Source organism: Ceratotherium simum, chromosome 25, assembly GCF_057802395.1.
Source record: "Ceratotherium simum simum isolate JZ-2026a chromosome 25, ASM5780239v1, whole genome shotgun sequence".
NCBI lineage: Eukaryota > Metazoa > Chordata > Mammalia > Perissodactyla > Rhinocerotidae > Ceratotherium > Ceratotherium simum.
This window is the reverse complement of record NC_141924.1, coordinates 18,725,143-18,747,687: the sequence shown is the minus strand read 5'-3', so window position 1 is coordinate 18,747,687 and position 22,545 is coordinate 18,725,143. Positions and strand designations below refer to the sequence as shown.

General features: G+C 41.9%; 1 protein-coding gene across 1 annotated transcript in view; it reads left to right on the top strand.

Annotated features, from left to right (window-relative positions):
- Positions 1 to 213: 213 nt before the first annotated feature.
- The window catches only part of C25H12orf75 (chromosome 25 C12orf75 homolog), a 33,209-nt gene continuing 10,877 nt past the window's right edge, over positions 214 to 22,545 (top strand). Inside the window, exons 1-2 of the mRNA XM_014780486.2 lie at positions 214 to 457; positions 11,773 to 11,797. Coding sequence (XP_014635972.1) covers positions 412 to 457; positions 11,773 to 11,797 — 71 coding nt within the window. The 5' untranslated portion in view covers positions 214 to 411. The remainder of the gene's footprint in view (positions 458 to 11,772; positions 11,798 to 22,545) is intronic.

Genomic DNA, 22,545 nt, shown 5'->3' with positions numbered 1-22,545 from the left:
CCGTCGGCTCACCCCACCGCCCACGCCGGCCACGCCCCCAGCTTCGCCCTTGCCCCCAAACCCACTTTAAACTCCCGCCCCCTCTGAACGACGACCAATGCCCGGCCGGGGAGCCCACAGGAGGCTGCGGATTGGCCGGCACCGTGGTTGCCGAGGCGACGGGTGGGTCTGGCGGGGTCCCCGAGCGGAGCGTGGGCGAGGGGTGCGGACGGCTTCCTCTCCGACCCGCCCCAGCGCGCCGCGCCCTGGCCCGCGCCCCACGGCGGCGGGAGGGGGCGGCTCCCGCGCGCCCCCGGCCCCGCGCGCCCCCCGCCGGCCTCCCGCTCGGGGCGTGCCTCCCTGTGCCTCCGTCTCCGCCCCTAGGACCTGCGGCCACCAGCTCCGAGCGCGGCTTCCCGGGCCGGCGCTGCGATGGGCTGCGGGAACTCCACCGCCACCAGCGCGGGCGCGGGCCGCGGTGAGCGCAGCGAGCAGGGGCGCGGGGACAGCGACTCGGGAGCGGTGGGGAGGTCTGCAGTGGGGGCCGCCTCTGCGGGCGGGAGGAAGGAAGGCTGCAGGGACCCCGGGGAGGGAGGGCGTGCAGCCCCCTTTCCTCATCCCCGTTTTCGGGACAGGAGCCGACCGCTCGCTTTTGGAGAGGCGGAAAGCGTGGCATTTCCCTCGCGCGGGGGCGGTCACGCCTGGACGAGGAGACCCTGCAGGGCGATCCTGCAGAGGGAGCGCGGGGAGGACTGGCGGCGGGCTGCCCTGGGCGGGTAGGCTGGGCAGCCTCCTGGGGTGGAGGGTCCCTAGTCGCGGCCCGTGTCCGTGCTCTCCCCTTCCACACTCCCGGCTGTCCCGCCGCCCCCCATCCTCTTTCCCCAGCCCCTCGGAACCCAGATGCCGCACCTGGAAAAGTGCGGCCGAGCAATTCAGGACTTTTTTGGTGGTGGCGGTGGTGGGGATTCGTAGTGGGGCTGAGAAGAACTGCAAACACAGCTCTAAAAATTCATCCGAGTCTGTCTCGATGCTTAAGACCGGCCGTGCTGCTCGTAGGATTTCTCTGAGAAGCTGCAGTATTAAGGATGCTTTAGATATGTGTGACAGAGCTTTACTACGAACAGTGATCTGTTCATATATTTTTCATTAAAAAAAATGGAAACTTCTTTTACGCCACTTCATTTTGTTGGTGGGCAGGCAAGATCTTCTAGATTTCCGCAGCCAGGCTTTATATCAAGTGACTTATTCCAAATTCAGTCCTTCCCTTTATCCAGCTAGTGTCTCCGATTTAAGAGTCAGGATCTGTGTTGGGTAGTATCTGCTGACCTATTTTAGTGTCCTTTTGGTTAAAGAACTGGTATCTCCTCCAATTGAGATCAATCGGATGTCACATCCCATCTCCACCTGCAAACGCAAACAGTGGTCTGATGGTGCAATACTTCCTAGGCAGGCATGGATGTCCTGTCAATGACTTCGTGACCTTGGGCCCATCACTTCCCTTAACCTAGACCTCGGTAGAAGATGTAGTCTAAAATTCAAAACTTATTTGTTTATTTATTTTAAAGTTTATTTTGATGTTCACATAATGGGATCAGATGTGAAAATCTGCCCAGTTAATTGGCTGTTTTTTCTTTTGTCTTTGGCTGTCAGTGACCACACGTATGGAATATTTTAAGAGAAAGTGCTAAAATATGTGGGATTCTAGTCCTAGAGCTGTGAATGAACCCAGGTAATGATTCGTTTAAAAGTTTATTTCTTAGAGGTAGCCTTTACCACCTTAAATTAAATTCCCATCCTTGTGATATGCAGAGCCACCAGGAACACATCTTTTCCATTCATGTGACAGTACACAGGTTCGTTAGCTTAGCACCTTATGCTAACGAAGGCAAGGACAAGATTCTAGCCTGAGAGGGGCCAGAGAGCTCTGCATGGAAATCTGGAACAATGTCAAGGTCACATCCCACGCCATGAATGATATGTGTCAATCTGACATGGGCTTTGGCCCTATGTGATCCAGTGCATGTGCACCTTTAAAAAAGTTAAGAACAATTATCCACGTTAAAATTGTAGGAAAGATTTAACATTTTTTCTTTAAAGTGGAGTTAGTTTAGTTCACTTACATTTTTATTTGTTAATGAACTGCTTGTCAGGTTTGGGGATGGAGGAAGGAGTACCATTGTTAAATCAGAATAATGATAAGGTAGCTCTGAAATGGTAATTTAATAAAATGGGAAAATGTGATTCTCTTGACAAATATTTGGTTGACCTTTTCCCCCCCACTAGAAGCACATCTCTTATTATGTAAAGGGAGGTATAGTTATACTGAAAAAAACCACGCAAAGAGCATGTCTTCTTGATGAGTGCCCTCACTTTTGTTTATGAAGCCAGCTCTTGTAAGAAGAGCATGCTGTTCTCTCTTCCAGATTTCTCTCTGCTAAAAATTACTTTATGTTCAGAGGAGAGCAAGATAGCAAGTGCAGACTGTAAAACGTTAAGGAGAAAACATTATGAGTAGGGAGTTACTGCCTCACTTCTTTGATGGATCTGCCCTTGTCTTGGAGAAGTCATTCCCCAAACATTTCTCTGCGAGTGAGTCCAGCTGGCTAGCTTTGGGATTTGATCATTGTTTTTTTGAAATTTTCTGTCAGCTGGTGGTAGAACTTTAGTTTCAGAAAGGAACTGCATAAGGATGAGAGATGTAAAGTTAAGAAAAATAAACCACAGGGGCCGGCCGGGTGGTGTAGCGGTTAAGTGTGCACGCTCCGCTGCGTCGGCCCGGGGTTCCGTCCCAGGCGCGCACGTATGCCCGGCTTGTCAAGCTACGCTGTGGCAGCGTCCCATATAAAGTAGAGGGAGGTGGGCACGGATGTTAGCCCAGGGCCAGTCTTCCTCATCAAAAAGAGGAGGATTGGCAGATGTTAGCTCAGGTCTGATCTTCCTCACACACAAAAAAAGAAAAATAAACCACAGTGCAAAGGTACTTAAATTTCTTTCACTTGTGAACTTTGACATCGGCATTAAATACGCTATTGACCAAGTGGCAAACTTGTGGTACTGAACCCAAGTGAAAGGAATTGCGTTAAATAGATGTTGTCGCTGTCCTCCAGGTACTTATGGTGCACAACTTCTGACATGTCCCAGGAGTTAAACAATTCAATAGCCGTACTTAAGCTTTTCAGCAAAAAAAAGTACAGAGAGAGATGATGGGAGAGGTGCTGAACTTGAGCCTGGAGAGTGAGGCTTAAGCTTGACTTTGGCACTCTGCTGGTTGTGTTACTGTGGGCATTTCATTTCCGTTTTTTTTTTTGCTGAGGAAGATTAGCCCTGAGCTAATGTGTGCCAGTCTTCCTCGTGGGTTGCCGCCACAACGTGGCTGATGAGTGGTGTGGGTCCACGCCCGAGATCCGAACCTGCAAACTCGGGCCGCCAAAGCGGAAAGCGCCAAACTTAACCACTATGCCACAGGGCCAGCCCCTCATTTTACTTTTTTGAGTTACAGGGTGAAAGCACTCTGTACTGTAATTATTATATAGTAGTGGAATATTACCCTGTTGAAGGTGAAATGGCTTTCCGAATGTTTTTCTATAAGAACATGGCGAATCTACTTTCAAAGGATGCATTAACACATTATAATAATGCCCCCAAACCTGAAATCTCCAGTATAAGCCCTGTTTTAGTCCCTAAGTAATTCAGGTTAAAGCCAGATAATTGTTTCTCCTTTTCCTGAGCTATCTGGACAACTGCCTTGCTTGGCTTTGGTCTGGTGAAATTGGTTAATATGACAAATTGATATTTAGCAGCGTACTTAAGTAAATTTGATTCTGGATGTCAAATATGTGGAGAAACTGATAGGCAGTAAAATGGTGAAACGGCCAGAAGGAATCAGCCCTAGGTAATTTGAGTTGGATTTCCTTTACAGGAGATTTCTAACCGTAAACTTAAACACAGTCCATCTGTATGTGCAGAGAACCGGACCCTACTAGGAACTTTCAGGGCAAGGGTCAGGCAGCCAGCAATGGATGGTTGTAGAATGAAGTCACGCTTTCTTGGGAAGTTGATTGTCTAGGCAGGAAGATGAACCGTTTGAGAACAATTGCAAAGCAAAGTATAATAGATACACCTTGAGCATCCAAGTGCCCAGGGGGTGTTGAATAATATAGTTTAATCAGAGAGGGCTTCCAGGAGGAGTGGAGCTGTCTGTCTAGATGGGATCATGAGAACCATTTCAATTACACAAGGGCTCTCTCCATTTTAATGTTTTAGTAATTACTAATTCTCTCAATGTAGGAATTTGATTTTTTTCAACCTAGAACTATAATAGGAGGACTTCTTGTATTGTCCATTGTGAAGATTGAGTAGATTTCTCCTGCATAATCTCAAGTCTAGACCCTAAACTGTAGAGAAACATCTGGATTAAATAGTCCATTTTAAAAGGGTTGCATTTACTATAAAGCCAGGGAGCTTTTGCTCTCTCTGTGTTTCTCTCTGCCCCCCACCCCCACCTCTCTCTCTCAGCAATCAGATTCCCTATCCCTTTGTTTTTCCTTAAACGTATTCTCTAAGCAGAGAAATGAGCAGCCCTGCATTTGAGCTAATGATCTACAATAGGTCAGTCATTCCTTTTTATACAGTCCTACATATAGATGAAGTGAGTCTGTAATGTAAACCAGAAAATCCCTTAAAAGTTTGGATGGTTCCAAATATCTGCAATAGCCTGTTTCAGTGCAGGCTAAGGCTGTAGAAATTATTTGCAGCAGCAGTTATTTCAGAAGTATTCTGCTCATGATAGTTGATTGAATTGGTTAGTTGTAGTTTTCCTGCCCGAGATATGTAACTGGCAGCTATCTGACCATAACTTCGTGGGACTATAACATTATCAGAATGTTTCTATGATGGTTCTTCTGCTATTTATATAACAATAGTTCAAGGAGGAGGAGTTTAATAATTGTTTATCCTATTTTGTCTGTGTTCACAGCTCTACCCTCAGCCTCTAGACCAGTCTCTAAACTTTCAAAGGAATTTTTTTGGTCTTCAAAAAAATATATTTGTTGAATGAATGAGTATATTGGGGAAACAAAGAAGATAGAAAATTAAGTCCTAAATTGTGTGGGCACACTGTGACTGCTGTAGCAATCAAGAGAATGAAATAAAGTCTCAAGCATTCAGGAAAGCCTGCTGGGAAGAAGTGAGACTTGATTTGGCTTTGAAGAATAGGTAGGATATGAATAAGCAGGAAACAGAAGGGAGGGCATTTTTAGGGCTGTGTGGAATCAGAGGGGCAGAAATGGGCTGGGTGCATTTCAGGGCAGTGACAAGTCTGGCCTGACTGGCTTTAGTAGTTCATGTTGGTTACAGGGTGTTGGGAAGGAAGTAAGAATGGTTAGGAATGGGGGGTCGGGGTGGGGCGAGGAGGACAGAGAGGCAGGAAAACCTGAGTTGAGATTGGGCTCTCGAGCCAAAAGGCCCCAGTTGGAATCCTGCTTTTGTCATTTATCAGCTGCGTGACCTTGGGCAACTTGCTTAAACTGTCTGTGTCTTAGTTTCCTCAACTGTGGAATGGGGGAGTAATTATAGAATCTACCTGAGATTAAAGGAGTTAACGTGTGTGTAAAGTGCTTAGAACAGTGCCTCGGGGCCGGCCCGGTGGCGCAAGCGGTTAAGTGCGCGCGCTCCGCTGCGGCGGCCCGGGATTCGCTGGTTCGGATCCCGGGCGCGCACCGACGCACTGCTTGGCAAGCCATGCTGTGGCGGCGTCCCATATAAAGTGGAGGAAGATGGGCACAGATGTTAGCCCAGGGCCGTCTTCCTCAGCAAAAAAAGAGGAGGATTGGCAGATGTTAGCACAGGGCTGATCTCCTCACACACACAAAAAATAATAATAATAAAAAAAAAAAAAAAAAAAAGAACAGTGCCTCATATATTGTATGTGCTCAATATGCTATGAATGGTAATAGAGGAAAAGGCATTCGTAATTGGTGTAGAAGGAAAGAGTGAGCGTATACATAGAGTGACGTAATTTCAAGCTGCTGTCTGGAATCTGTGAAGTGACCAGGGCCTGGAGTGGTGGAGGCTTTGGTGTCAGAGACCTTTGGAAGACAGCCAGGCTGAGGATGGGCTGCATGTGAGGGAGGAAGGACGAGGGAGAAGTAAAACTGAACCCAAACTGTTAAAGCCTGGGTAAACTGGAAGGAGATGCCACTACTTCTGAAGAGACGGTAAGAAGGGACAGGGAGTCAATACACTCTTGGATGTACTGCATTTGAAGTGATGGTGAATGACGAGAGATATGGAAACACCTCTGCTCAGGCAGGTACCACGTGTGACAGAATCAGGAAGTTCGCTTTTTCCATCTCCCCAGGATTGACATTGCAGCCACATGAATGGTTCGTCAAGGTGACCTCAGCAAATTATTCAGTTCTGCCAGGAGTCGCTCATAGCTCAATATAGACATGGCTTAAATTATATCATAGTAGCTAAAGGTCAGTGTGTTACCTTATGTCTGTACTTACATGGCTGCCTTTATTTATTGATTTTTACCTACCTAAAATGTGGCTACTTAACAAGGACAACTTGTAAGCAAAGAGACTTTCTGTAAGAGCTTCCATGTTCATTAACATAATTTCATATTTCTAGGACACGTTGACCTGAGTTTTTTTTCTCCGTTATTGAAGAAATGACTTATGAATCTGTATCTTATATTGGCCTCTTGCAAAATAAACATTGCTTTAGATGAACTAAAGAGCTGTTCTTCTTCTTTTGGCCAAACTGAGACTATGACATAGTTTTAGATATATTATGGTCAGAGGAGACATAGCAAGCTGTCAAAATTAAAGAGAATTTGTTTATTTTTCTGTTTCCTCAGGGGGATTTTTTTCTTTTATAAAACAAATAAAGAGTAAAACATTCCAGCATATTTTTATTATTCTTTATAAGAGCCATACTCATTTTATGTTTCTGATCATTTATGCTGAGTGATTTGTAAATCTTTAGAACTTTCTAGAAATTCTTCATGTATGTAATTTTATTTTTTGGTATGTGTATGTTTAAATTATTACCACTCAGGCTGAACAAAGAAACATAATTTAACATGTAATTTAGCAATTCATTTACTTGTGAAAATTTCCAGTATATTACATAAACTCTATAAAGTGCATATAGAATAGTGGTGAAAAAAGGCATTACTAGACTATTTCTTTCGAATGTAAAAATGTATGTGATATTTCTTTTAAAAGAGATAAATATTTTATTTATATTAGAATTTGGCATGTGTGAGGAAACTCATAACAATAAATGTGTGAATCAGAAAAATATTAAAGACATACTGGGCAGTATGGCTCACTCTTCTTAATTCATAAGCCTGATTAGATTGCAAAGGTACATCTGTCTATAGGAACCAAGATGTTACATATATCTACTTAAGATAACTGAACTGATGTTGTGTCTTGTAGCTGGCTTACTTTATCATTCACTAGGAATAAAATTTTGTCTGTGTTTGTGGAATGTATGATATATTAAATTTAGTTCCTCCCCAAATATTAATTTTGCTATATATTTCTTTTCAAAAGAGAATTTCTGTTTTTGGAGGGGTGGAGGTGAGTAGGGATAAGAAGGTGTAGTGTGTTGAATGGTAGCCTCTAAAAAGGTATGTCCGTGTCCTAACTCTGGAATGTGTGAATGTTTTCTTATTTGGACAAAGGGTGTTTGCAGATGTAATTGAGTTAAGGATTTTGAGATGAGGAGATAGATCATCCTAGATTATCTGGATAGGCCCCAAATCCAGTGATGTGTCCTTATAAGAGACAGAAGAGAGGACAGAGATCCAGAGAGGAGAAGTTGATGTGAGGATAGAGCAGAGGATGCGCTGTGTGCCCAAAGAATGCCAAGGAATGCTCGCTGTCACCAGATGCTAAGAGAGACGTGGAACAGATTCTTCCCTAGAGCCTCTGTAGGGAGCGTGGGTCTACCGACACCTTGATGTTTTTCCTCCTCTGAGAGCATATATTTCTGTTGTTTTAAACTACCCAGTTTGTGATGGTTTGTTACAGCAGCCATAGCAAACTAACGCAGAAGGTTTTTCTGCAGTTTTTCGGAAATGGGACAAAATTAGAAAATACAATTTAAAAACTCTATACCTGGAGTGTAAATAATTATCTGTTGAAGTAAATACAGCACAGTTCAATCTTGGTGTGATTCGTAAAGCACTTCAAGGTCGTTCAGAGCCTCAGGTACTTATTAGGATAAATTTTTATAAAACATGTTATAAAGCCGGAAAAATATCTGAGAGGTTTTTTTTCCTCCTGATACCATCCAGTTCTCCAATTCTCGGACACCAACTGGGTGTCTTACAATTCAATTCAATTCTCACACTAACCACCCTGAGTTAGTGTCGGTCACCACAAGTTTAAGGGCTCAGTCCCTCAGGATGCCCTCACTTCTGACACTAGTCACAAGTTTTGTGTCCCCAGGTTACTTGCACTTCTATCCAACTTGGCTACAAAGTTGGAGTTCCAACAGCCGCCCTCTTCAGATTCGATAATTGCTAGAATGGCTCACAGAACTCAGAAAGGTCCTTTACTGATTTAAATTTGCCAGTTTATTATAAAAGACACAAATGAACAGCCTGATGGAGAGGCATATAGGGCGGCCATGTCTGGAAGGGTCCTCAACACAGGAGTCTCTGTCCCCATGGAGTTGTATGCCACCCTCCTGGCACATGGATGTGTTTGCCAGCTAAGAAACTCTCTGAACCCCATTGTTTAGGGTTTTTTTTATGGCGGTTTCATTAGGTAGGCATGATCGATTAAATCATTGGCCATTGATAATTAACTCAATCTCCAGCCCCTCCCTCCTCCCTGGAGGTTCAGGGAGTGGTGCTGAAAGTTCTAGTCTTCTAGTCAAGGCTTGGCATCTCTGGCGACCAGCCCCGATCCTGAAGCTATCTAGGGTCCCGCCAAGAATCACCTCATTTGAAGGAAAGAGGTTTCTATCACCCTTATGATTCAGGAAATTCCAAGGGTTTTAGAAGCTCTGTGCCAGGAACAGAAGACAAAGACCAAATGTCTTTCTATGGGACCACAGTATCAGATTAAGTTTTTTGAATGTTTGAATAAATTATATTTGCTGTGCATTTTTAAGTAATTGAGACTTTTGAGACTCATAAATAAAATATTAAAATCTTTGAAACTGTGTTAAGTAAAAGGTATACACAATCCTGCAGAAATGAAGTGATCTTGTGAATAACCAACAATGTTTAAGTGTTAAAGAAACAGTTACTTTCAGAAGGAAATGTTTTTCCTTGCATACCCTACCCATTTACAATTACTTTTTGTCATTGGAACTGCATATAATACCTTCTGAGAGCAAACTTTCCCCTTCTATTTTTTAGGAAGATATTTAAAATTATGATGATCATTTATACAGTTTTAGAAAATAGTCATTAAATCTTTTGACCTGCAAAAATTCTAATGATCTATATATTTTGTGGTGCTTTTATTCCACAAGAAACATTGTTACCTTCCCTGTATCTCGTTTTCTCCTGAGGTCATTATATTAATGCACCAAGGCTGTGTTTAAACAGTAAGGAGATATTTTGGTATGAAATTAAGTGGGGCTATAACAGAGATGAATGCTCTATCCTGGGGACCTAGAAAGAAATAGGTACACCACTATAAATATTTGTTTAATAAGTGATAAATCACGTGAACCATAAATAGAATGTAAAACAAATGGGATTTTGCTACTATCTGAATAGTCTGAGTCCAAGTATTTTTTGCATAAATTATTTAGAGATCTCCATCTGATTAATTATAATCAATATATAGGTAATGTTGCAGCAAGGATAATTTTTCTTCTATTTCCAATAATTTTATGATTTTATACTTTTGCAGAACAAAGAGCTATTTCACATTTTATATACCCGGATATTCGGATAGTTTTGTGGAGAGTTTCTGACAATTACAATTGTTTTTACTCCGAGAAGTTGTGTCTTGGGGAGTCGGGTTCTACCTGCCCTGGTTATAGGCTTATCATTAATACCACGTTACTTTGTTTCTAAGATGTACGTTTTCTTCCCTTTTGAACAAATGGGACGCATATTGCAGTCATATGTATATATTTGATGTAGTGTTTCTGACTTCTTTGCCCACCCGCCATTGCAATTATTAAATAGATGGTGCCCGTTAGAATGAAGGGCATCTGAGAACAGAAGAATGATCTACTGACTTCCTTTTGGAAGGTGACACCAGGCCTCTGTCTTGGTCCTGCTGGGATGTTGGATGGTGAACCCAGCGGGGAAGAAGCCCTGAGGGTGTGTGGAGTCTGGAGTAACTGAGGTGAAGGGGACGGAGGGTTCCTGGCGGCTCATTAAAATAAGTACTGATTAGACAACATGTTGGCATTCAGAAACTAATTTCACTCACATTATTGTGCTTTGTCTTCTTAGCTGCCTGTAAGGGCCCAGCATGTCTTCACGTATTAGAAACTGAAGCAAAGCAATTTAGTGACTGTTAGACAAATATGGGAGCCAGGACTTTGCTTGGGTCTTCTGCCTTCCAATTCCATGGTGTTCTTTCCCTGCCACCATGCTGCCATCCCTGAGAGGGAGTAGAGATGGCTTCTGTTCACTCTCCTCTCCCTGTGGATTATTCTAGATGGGTCTTCATCTCTAAATGCTGAGGACTTATGGTCTGCATTATGATCTCCTCTTTCCTCTCCTTGTAAGACTTCCAGAATCAACGTTTCTCACACCCTCGCTCCCCTCTCCCCTAATCACAACAAAACCCAAAACATTCCCTATCTTTTTCCATGAAAATGAAAATAAGAGAATCAGGGTATTATTTTCTTTCCAGACTTTCTTCCAAATTCTCATGCTTATTTAGACTCTGAAATAAAATGTTTGTTTTCATGGGTTTTTGGTGGCACTAATCCTTTGTTTATTTTTTCCTATCAAAACACTGCACTATTGGCAGTTTTTCATATAAGATTTTTTTTTTTAATTTTAGGATTTTTTTGCTTTTATGATCCAGATTCCAAAGCAGTTTTTATTTATATAATTTAAGTGGTAGTTGTGGCACACAAATGTTGCTCTTCCCTGAAGAAAGAAGCTAAGTTTGTTACAAAGTTTGGGTTTGGTCAAAGCCTTAAGGAATTTTGTTGAGACACAGTCTTGATTATCTTTATGCTCTGCTTTGAATTTGCGGTATTACAGATCCTAAATTAACATCCCTGGGGTAGAATTCTTGCAACTTTGGCAATAACTTTTCCTGCTGACTTATTTGCTGACTTTGTAGCACATCTTTCTTTATTTTCACATCTCTGTGACTCCTGCAGAAGTTATTTTAATTTCCATTTCACAGACATGGAAGTTGAGATATTAAGGTAAATGTGACTACTAATAATAACAACTTGGCTATTTTTATATACCAGACTTTGTGCTAAGTGTTTATGTCAACTTTTAAAAAATCTTTACAATAACCTTTGAGAAAGGTACTCTTATTGTCCTCATTTGACACAAGAGGGAAGTGAGGCTTTAAGAGGTTAAAGGAACTGCTTTCAGAACCAGCACCTTATAATTTATAGGAATTGTTAAAAATGGGCAGAATAAATTCTAAACTTAAGGTTTGAATTTTATGATTTTCTGGCTCTTCTTTTTCTTTTTTAGAAATGATCTTTTAAAAAACCATATTCTCAACTTGTCTCTCCTAGAATATTATTTCAGTTGGGTATTGGGTTTAAGATTTTTGTAGCAATACATCACACTAATGCAAACCTATCTCTTTTTGTTTTGTCCTGTAGGCCCTACAGGAGCAGCTAAAGATGCGTAAGTACTTAATATTATGATTTTCTAAGCTCTTTCTGAGGAAGACACTGTTTTTCATGATTATGATCTTTAGATATATGTAGGTGTGGCTGAAAAGACATGGAAGTACTTTCTGTGCTCTGCACAAATCAAGATTACCATTTGGTTTATAACTAAAGTGCTATTTGAAGAATGTTATTGTTTGTGACTTTGCATGTTAGCCTTTCAGTTCCCCTGTAACTCAGAAGTTTAAGAAAGGGAAATGTTCGTGTTTCCGTCCCAACTTGTGTGGAGATTTCTGCTAGTTAAAGGCAAATGCTTATGGGAGAATTAAGCATATAACTCCTATGAGTAGTCAGTGTCTTAGAGTTAGCCAGTGGGGAGAGGCTGGAGCCAAGAATTTACCAAATGCACAGTGAATTGTTTCACAGTTAACTAGATACTTGAGTAAATGTATATTACCATTCAATGTAGTCAGTATTGAGTTGATCTTTAGACCATAGGACATTTAATAAGGGGCATCTCTCTGTGAGAGGTTTCTGGAGCTCAGGAACCCTTTCAGTATTTCCGCATGCCCTTCTCTGCATCTTCCTACCTCCAATCTAGGGATAGTAAGCACACTGCAGTAATTCACTTTTTAAGACTGTTTGTGGTTACCCTGTGGAGGGTGGGATCAACCCTCACCCCACCCACCCAAATCGGTTTAAATATCAAGATGATGATGCCAGGCACAACCCCAGAGGGTGTGAAAAGATTTATTACTCACATAATGAGGCTTTCTGGGAGAGCAGGGTGGGCTCTCCAAGCTGGTCCATTCAGCTTGAGTGAAGGAAGGGCTGAGTGGCTCTGGTTTTATTGTAGTTTGGGAGTGGGGCTTCGGTGAGGGCTCCTGTGCAGGGGCAGAGGTCTGCACAGTTTGATCTTCTGCACCAGCACAAAGGAAGGAGTTCCTGGGCCTTATCAGCTTGCACAGATGTGGGGCAAAAGCGGGAGTGGTGGAACTTGAAAGATATCAGAGTCAGACATCAAATAAAAGTCAGACTTTTTATATTCCAAAGAGGAGTTCAGAGATGATTAGAACGGGGTTGTCGTTTGAGGGGGAATTAAATATGCCCTATAACTAAAAAAATGTAATTTTATCAAATAAATGATCCTTTAAAAAATAAACATAGTAAATTTAATTGGAAAAATTTAAGAATATTATAATATTACTTTTCCTTGCACAAAAAGTATATTTGAACACCTTCTTTTTTTTTTTTTTTTCAAGTACAAGGTAGAGATTTAAAAATCTTGACTATAACATTTGGTGATGCCATGAATGAATGAGGAGCTAAGAAATTAAGACAATTTAAACTTTTTATTGTGAAGATTAAAATTTTTTTTCCTAAAGAGACTCATTTAAAACCGAAAGAAGTGGCCAAAATCACATACTGGTTGCTAAGAGGACAGAACTTCATATAGGGCAACCACCATATCATACAGACCACATAAAAGTCGTTTCGGGGAATTGCAGTTATTTTTAGAAGTGAGAAATACCATAATTACTCCCTTAATATATAATAAAAAAATCAGTTCTCTAAGGAAGGTCTGCAATTTTTACTATATCTCTCCTACTTATCTACCTGTTTTCTCTAGGCAAGAAGCCAGGATATAATAACAAATAAAATGATATTTCTGCACTTAAGTAGGTGATTGTCTATTGGGGATCAAAATACAGTGTGATCAGTGCTAGTTATTAAAATAGTCAGAATTTAGTGCCAGTCTGGGGTTTGAAGGGTGCACAAGAGTTTGTGCAGGAAGGGGAGGAATGGCAACCCAGGGCAGAGGAAACAGCCTGAAAAGAGGCACACAGGGGCAGGGGAGTCTTAGCTCTTCTGGGGAGAGCCAGCCAGTTTGCCCTGGAGCCTGTGGTGCAGGCTCGGCAGAGGTGAAAGATGAGGCTGGTAGGCTGCAGCCGGCTTGTGAAGAACTGTGCCAGGCCAGTAACTGTACTGGATTTGTATGTGTTCAAGAGCTGTTAGACATTTAAAGGTAGGGGAATTAAATGATTATGTTTGAGCTTTAGGGCAATGACTCCCACAGGAGTGCGGTACATGAGATAGGGGAAGGATGGAGGCACAGAGGCATCAAGACAGTGAGGCCACAGGAGGGCCAGACCGCAGACAGTAGCAGTGGGAAAGGAGAAGAGGTGATGTGTTCAAGGTAGGTTTGGAAATGTAATTGATAAGCTTTGTTGAATGACTGAATGGAGAAGGAAAGGAAAGGAAGTCTGAGGATAACGCTGCGGTTTCAAACTTGAGTCAAGGGCAGGGATGGCTGATAATCCACAGAGGTCAAATGAGCCAAAGGGAGAAGAGAAGCCAGTGGATGTGGCGTGATGGCTGCACCCGTCACCTGGGGGACTGTGGCTTCAGTTGAGTCGTGTAATGATTGAGTCAAAGTGGAAGTGAGCGAGGGGCGAGGAAGTGATGCGTGGCCTTGCGTTTTACAATGTATGATAAGAGATGGAAAGATGTTGGTAGCTTAAAGAGGAAGCATATTTAAAAATATATATTTCTGTTATAAAAGGAGTTAAGGAAATTAGGAAAGTACAGAAAAGCAATTTTTTAAAAAAGAGAAAAAATCAGCTGTTATCCTACCGCCAGAGACAACTGTCATTAACATTTTGCACTATTTTCTTCCATGTTTTTGTGATTATTTCTGCCTGATTGTGTGTATGGATGATTTTGTATATTGAAGTCTGTTTCTTTTTCTATTTATTTTTCGTGTGGGGGTGATGTAGGTGTACCTTTAGGATAAATTGTAGGATCTGGGAGAGTAAAAAAAGTTGAAGTGATTTGGAGAGGGTTATCTATGGTGAGGGAGAGAATAATTGATGGAAATAGAGCCTAAAACAGGCGAGAAGGATTAAAAATTTAGAAGGTTAACCTTAGAAACTTGAGATAAGGAGAACAGCACAGGTGAAGATATATAGAAATTTAATCACCATAAGATAGACTCACAAGCATATGAGGGAGTGAGCCTTTCTTTTTCTCTCTCTCTCTCTTTTCAAAGTTCAATCACAGTGCAGCGACATGCATAACAAAAGAGAAGTGAATTCAGCGTGATGACATTTGGCTGCTTCCACAAACCTGCAAAAATCAACCATGCTCTTGTGTTATTTCAGCGAATTATCTTAGCTATTTGGCACAAAGAGGTTGCGTTGGGATATTTTTGGTTGGAAATGGCAGAAGCCCAGCTTAAACTGACCTAAACAAGCAAACAAAAAGGAATTCATTGGCTCGTGTAACGGAAAAGCTCCAGGGGTTTGGCCCTAGTCACAGCTGGATCCAGGTGACGCGATGACAGGAAGAAGCTCTCAAATCTCTGCTTTCCTGTTTTGGGCTTCATTCTTAGGCAGCTTTCTGTAAGTGGTGACAGAGATGGCCAGTTATATATCTTATATCTTAGCTTAATAATTCCTGTGGAAAAAGAGCTTCTCTTTCCCTGTAGTTTGATCAAAAGCCCTAGGGCCAGGCCCTCCGTGGCCAGGAAATGGGATCATGTGGCTCTCTCTGAAATCAGTCAGTGGGTCAGGGGAACGTGGGCTTCTCATTGGCCAGGCCCAGGTCATATGCCCCCCGCTGGAGCCAATCTGTCATTAGTCCCACCTAGCCGTAGGGCCCAAGAGTGGGAGAGTGGTGGTTCTCACAGCAAAGAAAAATTGGGATGCTGTTACTAAAATGGGGAGTAGTTATAACTGGGCAGGCAGAAAAAAAACATGTTCTCCATGTAGGTCAATTTTCATGTTATTTCAAAAAAAATCTCTTGATTTAAATTTCAGGCAATATTTATACGGATATTATAAATATGTTTCAAATAAGAAACAGTATTAAACAAGTTGACTCAAATTTAATGTTTGCTGTTGAAAATAAAAGGTCATAGCCACTCGATTTAAACAAGATAAATCAAATATTTCTTTCACCTAAAACTTGTAAAGTGACGTTTCATTAAGATTTCTTTCTTGACAAAGCAATTTTGATGTTATGGAAGGTAGCAACTATAGAGAAAAATATCTTGTAATGAGTTGACATAAAACGTGTTTTATGAAGCTCTGACTTGTATAAAAAATGAAATTGTGAATTTCTAATCTTGAGTTGCCTTGGAATCCTTTATAAATTTCCTGTGTCTACTGCACCTGTGTCAGCTGAGCCCTCCCTGCTCCTAGTTACAAACCCGAGTGTATCTGATGGACTCATTTCTCCTCTGCGAAGTAGCAGGCAGGGGTGAGGAGGACGGAGTGGAAGTAGCATTGAAAAAACATGCATTTTGGACGCAGAGAGACCTGCATTTAAACTTCCCGCTACCATTTAGTAACTGTGTGATTTCGTGTTCTCAGTTTTCTTAACTGTAAAATTGGGATAATCGAAACTGTGCAGGTAACCATCTTCATCATTATCATCATTGTTCTCAATTAGTAGCTCATCTTTATTGAGGACTGTATGCCATTTAGTGATTTCCGGTACTTTAAGTACGTTATCCCATTCTGTATCCATGACAATCTGATGGAGACAGTAATGCTGTTTTATTTTACAAATGAGGAGATGGGGCACAGAGAGACTAAGTCACTGCTCAGGATTATGAGGGTTATTGGTACAGTATATTCAGTATCCTAGGATAATACTTGGCATTATGCCCTGCTGCCCCCCTGTAAATGGTAGCTAGAATTAATAGGTGGCTTAAGTGTTGTTGAAAAGATTTGGCAGAGCCTCGCTCATGAATACCTGATGGCAGAAGACCCAGCGCATTGAGGGCCTGGCCGTGGTTAGAAATCACACAGTCCTGTTGGTTGCCCATCAATACACAATTAGATTTTCCTTAGGTCAGACCCAGGGGAATAGGAGCAGGAAGAGAGAAAGCAGATGAGTGGGTTCATCCGGAGATGGAGAGGGATGGTTGGTGACCAGCAAGTGTTGCTGAAATGCTTGACTGCAAGGCACGTGCTCGAGAGAGGAGGAAGGGAAGCCCTAAGGGGCTCATGAATGGGGAGAGTAGGGACGGTGGAGGGACTGGAGGCTTCTTGGGATTGGGGGCAAGATCGGAAGGAAGATTGTTTCTTCCTCTAGGGAGTGAGATTTTTCTACTCTAAAATGTCAGAGGTGAAGTAGTTACAGGAACTAAGCTCCACAGAGCAGCTATGGGAGACATTGTTAGAGAAGCGATAAAAATTGTCGGGCTAGAGGAGGTCAGCAAGATGTGAAGCAAGAGGTCGGTTGGGTTGATTTTCAAGGATTTTAAAATTGTCCAAGATAATGATGGGTAGGAAGACAAGCTTTGAGTCTGGGCCAGAATCTTGAGTGCATGGGGGGCTGTTATAGCATGGTTGAGATGCCAAGAAGGAGAGTTTTTGAGTGGAGGTGAAATCGACCCCTCTGAAAGAGCTGTGGGGGCGGGGGGTGGTTTGGAAGGGTGTTGGCTCCATCTCCTGTTTGGAGACACTGGGATATCGGAAAATAAGGTGCGTATTTTCGAGGTTTGGGTAAGTGATACCATCAGGGAAAAGCAAGGCTTCCTACAGTAAGAAGGTGGAGATGACATTCCTGCCTTACTTATAGCAAATGACATAGCCAGTGCTGAACTCATCCCTGACACTGTGTGCTGCTTAGAAGGAGAGCTGTGGTGGGGTAGGGAAGTTGCAGTTTACCTCCTGATCCATTACCCCAATGCAAAGAGGGAATGTTACTCTTGTTCTCCAGTCATACATTCTGTAAGAAAGAAAGGGACTAGTGTTGGCCAAGGGGCTTATCCAAGGAGAGAGATTTAAAGATGACTGTCCAAATAAGTTTTGAAATTGTGAAAAAATGAATGAGATTACACATAGGCCAAAACAGTCAATAATAAAACATTAATTCTCTCCGAAATTATATGTAACTAAGTGTTTGGTAGAATTGATGGGAACTACCCTAAAAAAGCAGGAGCCATCATAAAAACATATTATAAAGAAAATTAAATGATTGCACTTTATCTGGAGAACTGTAGTGTCAATGGAAGTCAACATTGTCAATAAACCTATTCCGGAAGATTATCATGAATGGTAACTAAAGATAGATAATTAGAGCTACACACGTGGTCTCCAGAGGTTTCTATATTAAATTTGTACTGTTTACAAATCAAAATAAGTTTGGCCTCTTAGTGGCACTACAAATATGGAAAAAGAAAAGACTGCAGGCTGTTTTTCTGCTGCTTAGATCATTGCTAATAAGAATAGCTCTATATTTAGGACATGTTTCTTGATGAATAAGTAAAAAATAAATCATTTCTTTGTCACATAACTATTTAGTTCTGGAAGGCTAGAGCAGTGAGAACTTTCTAAATTTTAGGACAAGCTGTAGCCAGGATGAGTTAGGAGATGCTCATTGGAGCGACTGGCTGCTAATATTTATGATCCGTATTTGTTCTTAAGAGTGCACATTATGTATCCATGCTATGGTTCCATTATTTTACCTCGGAAACCTTATTTTAGGTCACTTGGGATGGCTATTTTATATAACCCAGAGACTGAGCAAATAAAGCGATGAAAATATTCTGACTACCATATGTTACTGAGGAAGAAAAAAGTAGTGATGTATATTTGGTATAGTAACTCTGAGTAAGGTTTCTCTTAATTGAAGTCATAGTTATTAATAAGATGAAAATCATAGTAGTGTAAACTAGTTGAAAAACTTAGGTGTTCTGTGTGGATATTTGGTTTTAAATAGGCATGCACAAAATATATTCATGACAAAAGGAGAGGCAGAGGAAGCCAGCCTGCCCCAAAGAGCAACCACAGACATGTCGCTGATTTTGAGGCAGCCCCACCTTCTAGAACGTTGACTTAACGGAAGTCAGAGCTTATTTATGGTTAGAGAGAAAATCAGTCTCTGGTTCATTCAGGAAAGGTCCACAAAGCTAGTATGAAGCAGACGGGTGTGTGGTCACCTAGAGAATCTGGGTCAATATAGATGCGCAATCTGAGAAGAGTCAGAAGAGGAGCGTGCAGGTTTCACATGAAGTAGGCTAGAAGTATTTGGTGGAAACTCTGAGCTATAAGAAACAGTTTTGAAACCTGAAGTTATCCAACTATCAGCTTGGTTGCGGTGGTTGCTGTTGGTGGCTTTTTTTGTTTTTCTTTTTCTGATATGCCTGTAGGAGGGCCAAGTGTTGGGCTGACTTTGGTAAGATAGATATCACTAAACAGTATACTGTTCTGCAAGGATGTGTCATTTTTAAACTATCAACTGAAGAGTTATCTTTTCAACAATCTCCAAAGTAGGGTAACTGTGACTGATGGTCCACCCCCAATAAGACTTGTCTCTGCAAACATTTTTATTGATGCCATGAGCTGAGTCTGTGAGCGTGTGATCCTAGGCGATTCTCATGACACTCCGTGGGTGGCTTCAACCTCAACACATTCTTTCTCTACAAACACCTGTTCTTTGATAAAAGAAGCTAAATCTTTGCTAACAAAAAGAGACCCAATTTTAATTTAATGCCCAATGTATCTTTTAAAACTGGTCCAAAATTGTTAATACATGTTCCACGGTTCTTAGGAAATGTTCTTGTGGTTTAAAAGGTTTTCTTCATAAAATGAAATGTCAGCTTATGATTAAAAAATATTTCACTGTTACATTTTTTTCAACTATTATGTCGCTTTCCACAAATTTTCAAATGATATATATGATCAGAAATAAAACTGTCTTGATACTGGAGAAAGCAATGTACCAATAGGCTTTCAGTCATGTTCCCTCTGGAAAAAACAAGTTTAGTACACAAGTGTACTCTGTAGAGTAGTGGCTCACCTATAACTAGAAAATTGGGTAACTACTTGTTAAAATTAGTGTAAGTCCTTTAGTTCTCCTTTACTCCGTTATTCTTTGGACTATAGAAGTAAGTCTTCCTTCTAAGATCGGTCCTGGGCACAGCTGTAAAATGGATGATGTTCGTACCTGGACCACAGCTCTTAGTTCTAGCTTCTTCGTTTGGGTCTTCCCCTTTTCTCTCTCTCATGTGCCTCTCCCGTCATTGACACTGAGGCACACATGACTGATAATAGAGAACTTGAGTTCCTAACTTGAGCCAACAGGTAAAAGTAAACTATATTTAAATCTTGGCCTTTCCACACTCTTAGAATTATTCAAATAGGAGGTTGCATACACCACTGAATAAAAAAAGCCAGCCTACCTGCGTCTTTACACTTCTCCTTCCGTCTCTTTACTCTTTACTTGGTTGGGGAAGCCACAAATCAAGGTGGGCTGTGACCTTCTTGTCTTACTGCGTTTGGTCATGATATTAGGGCATTAAAACTCTGTTAGCTGTTTTACGTTTGGTTCCACATTGCAGAGAGTATTTTGTGGTTGTTTTGTCTCTGGTTAGATTAGAGACAGCTCTTGTAGCCTCTTCTATGTCCCATTTCCTCTCCCAAGACCACTAGACTGGCCTAAATTAGAATTGAGGTGAAACTAATGATGAAGAGCTGACTTTATTTCACCATCTTTGTCAGCCAGGAACTTTCTGTTTTCCCGGCAGTGCCTTTGAGAAAGGGGTAGGCCAGTTGGTGGGGGACACATGGAATGGGGTCCCCTCACCTAGGGTGGTTGCCTTGTTAGGGGACACTTGTCCTCCTCAAGACCTATTCCAACCACCCCTTGTTGCCTCTAGACAAATAGAGTCAGATCTCAGAGGGCTCCCCAGGGGCAAGTGCAAAGTCTGACCTGGGAGGAAAGAGCTTATACTGCAAAGTAATTGCAGGATTTTGTAGTTTATACTACCAGAAACCTAGGGAATGTGTGTAGGAATGGATTCTAAGGCTGTGAGACCAAGGAGGAGAGAGTATATATACTGAGTTAGACTGAACTTATTGATATTGTTGTATTTAACAGAGATTCTAGATTTAATAATTTAGGTGCATGGCTGAGACTCTACCAGTTTATTTAACTTGGTTGATGAAACTTAGACTCAATGAGCTTACACACTAAGCAGGGAAGGAGCGTGCCATGACTTCCCTGGTATAATGGAGAGGAAGGAATCTAAAGGCTTAAGGAGATGGTAATGTTTTGTGATTTTCTCAAGTATGACCTGCTTCCCACTATAGAGGATACCCCCTTCACTAAGGCATTGAGAAATTTGAGAAACACAATGTGAAGGGAGAATCTAAAGTGGTTGTCCTCTGTAAGATGGCTGTGACCGTGGGAGATCGTGCCCCTGAGATGGGCTCTTTATTTCACTGGACATGACGGGATCCCGGAGGAGCAGAGGCTGAGTGGTGGTAGAACTTGACCACCTGAGGCAAGGTGGGCACCCTTACCATAAGGGACAGCAGGGATGAAGAGGCAAAATGTTTTATCCTGGAAGGAACTTGGATGATAGTTGATTGCAGTCTCCCTAGGGATAAATTAGAAGGATGGCCTTCTAATGGTTCATTTTCTCCCTCTATGTATTTCTATAAAAGGAAGACTCCTCGTCTGTGAGCCAGAAACCTGACTTGAGTCACCACAATGGAAAGGGATAGCCTCATTACCCAGTTTCCACACCCAAATCAGACTCAGAGTGAGTGAGGCCATGTTCCCTTGAGGGAACTTTCAACACTGCCACACGTATGTACTATAGATGTTCCTCCACGTCTTCGCCGAAGGGACATATGTCCATTTACTACAGCAGCTGTGTTGAGAGCCAAAGGAAGTACCTGGACCTTTCACAGATTTCTAGACACTGACTTTGAATTGATGTTAATACCTGAGGAGCCAAAATGCCACGTTGGTCCACCAGTCCATGTGTGGGTTTATGGTAGTCAGGTAGAAAATGGAATTTTGGCTAATGTTCAAATTATACTGTGTCCAGTAGTCTGCAGACCCGTACTCTGTTTATTTCGTTAGTTCTTGAATTCGTAATCGGAGTAGACTTATTTGGCAACTGGCAGAATCCTCTCATTGGCTCTCTGACCTATAAAATAAGGGCTATCATGGGCGGAAGGGCCCAGTGGAAGCCCGTGGAATTTCCCTTCCCTACCAGGATAACAAACAAAAAAGAATACTGCCTCCCTGGGGGAGTTGCAGACGTTAGTGTCCCTACCAAAGACTTGAAAAAATGAAGGTGTGGAGATGCCTCTCATGTCTCCCTGCCTATTTGGCCCATGCAGAAGGCAGATTTATTTTAGAGTGACTTTGGATTATTGTAAACTCAATGAAGTGGTAATTCCAATTTTAGCTGCTGTCCCGAGTGTGGTATCTTTACTGAAAATAATCAATATGGCCTCTAGTTCCTGTTATGCAACCTTTGGTCTGGCAAATACTTAATCTCTGCACCAGTTTGCAAGGATTACCAGAATCAGTTTGTTTTTCCCTGGCCTGGCTAACAGTTACCATCACAGTCTTGCCTCCGTGTGTTATCCATCCCCCTGCTTTCTCTCCTCCTCTGTTCTGCAATGCCTAGATCTTACCTTACAGCACATCATACTGGTCCAGTACATTGATGACATTATAGTGATTGGATCTGACGAACAGGAAGTAATAAGTTCTCTAAATGCTTTAGTAAGACACATTCAGTCCAGGGCGTGGGAGATAAACCCCATTCTTGCTGCCAACAACGTATCAGTTAGTGTGCAGTCAGGGTAAAGGAAACCACATTAACCATTTTAACAGGGAGAATTTACTACTAGAAATTGGTTCAGCAGGTCTTGGCAGATTAAGAATGTAAGAAAGGAAAACTGAGGTAGCAGAGATGGTACTAGCAGGAAGTGGCTACTGCTCCTTGGG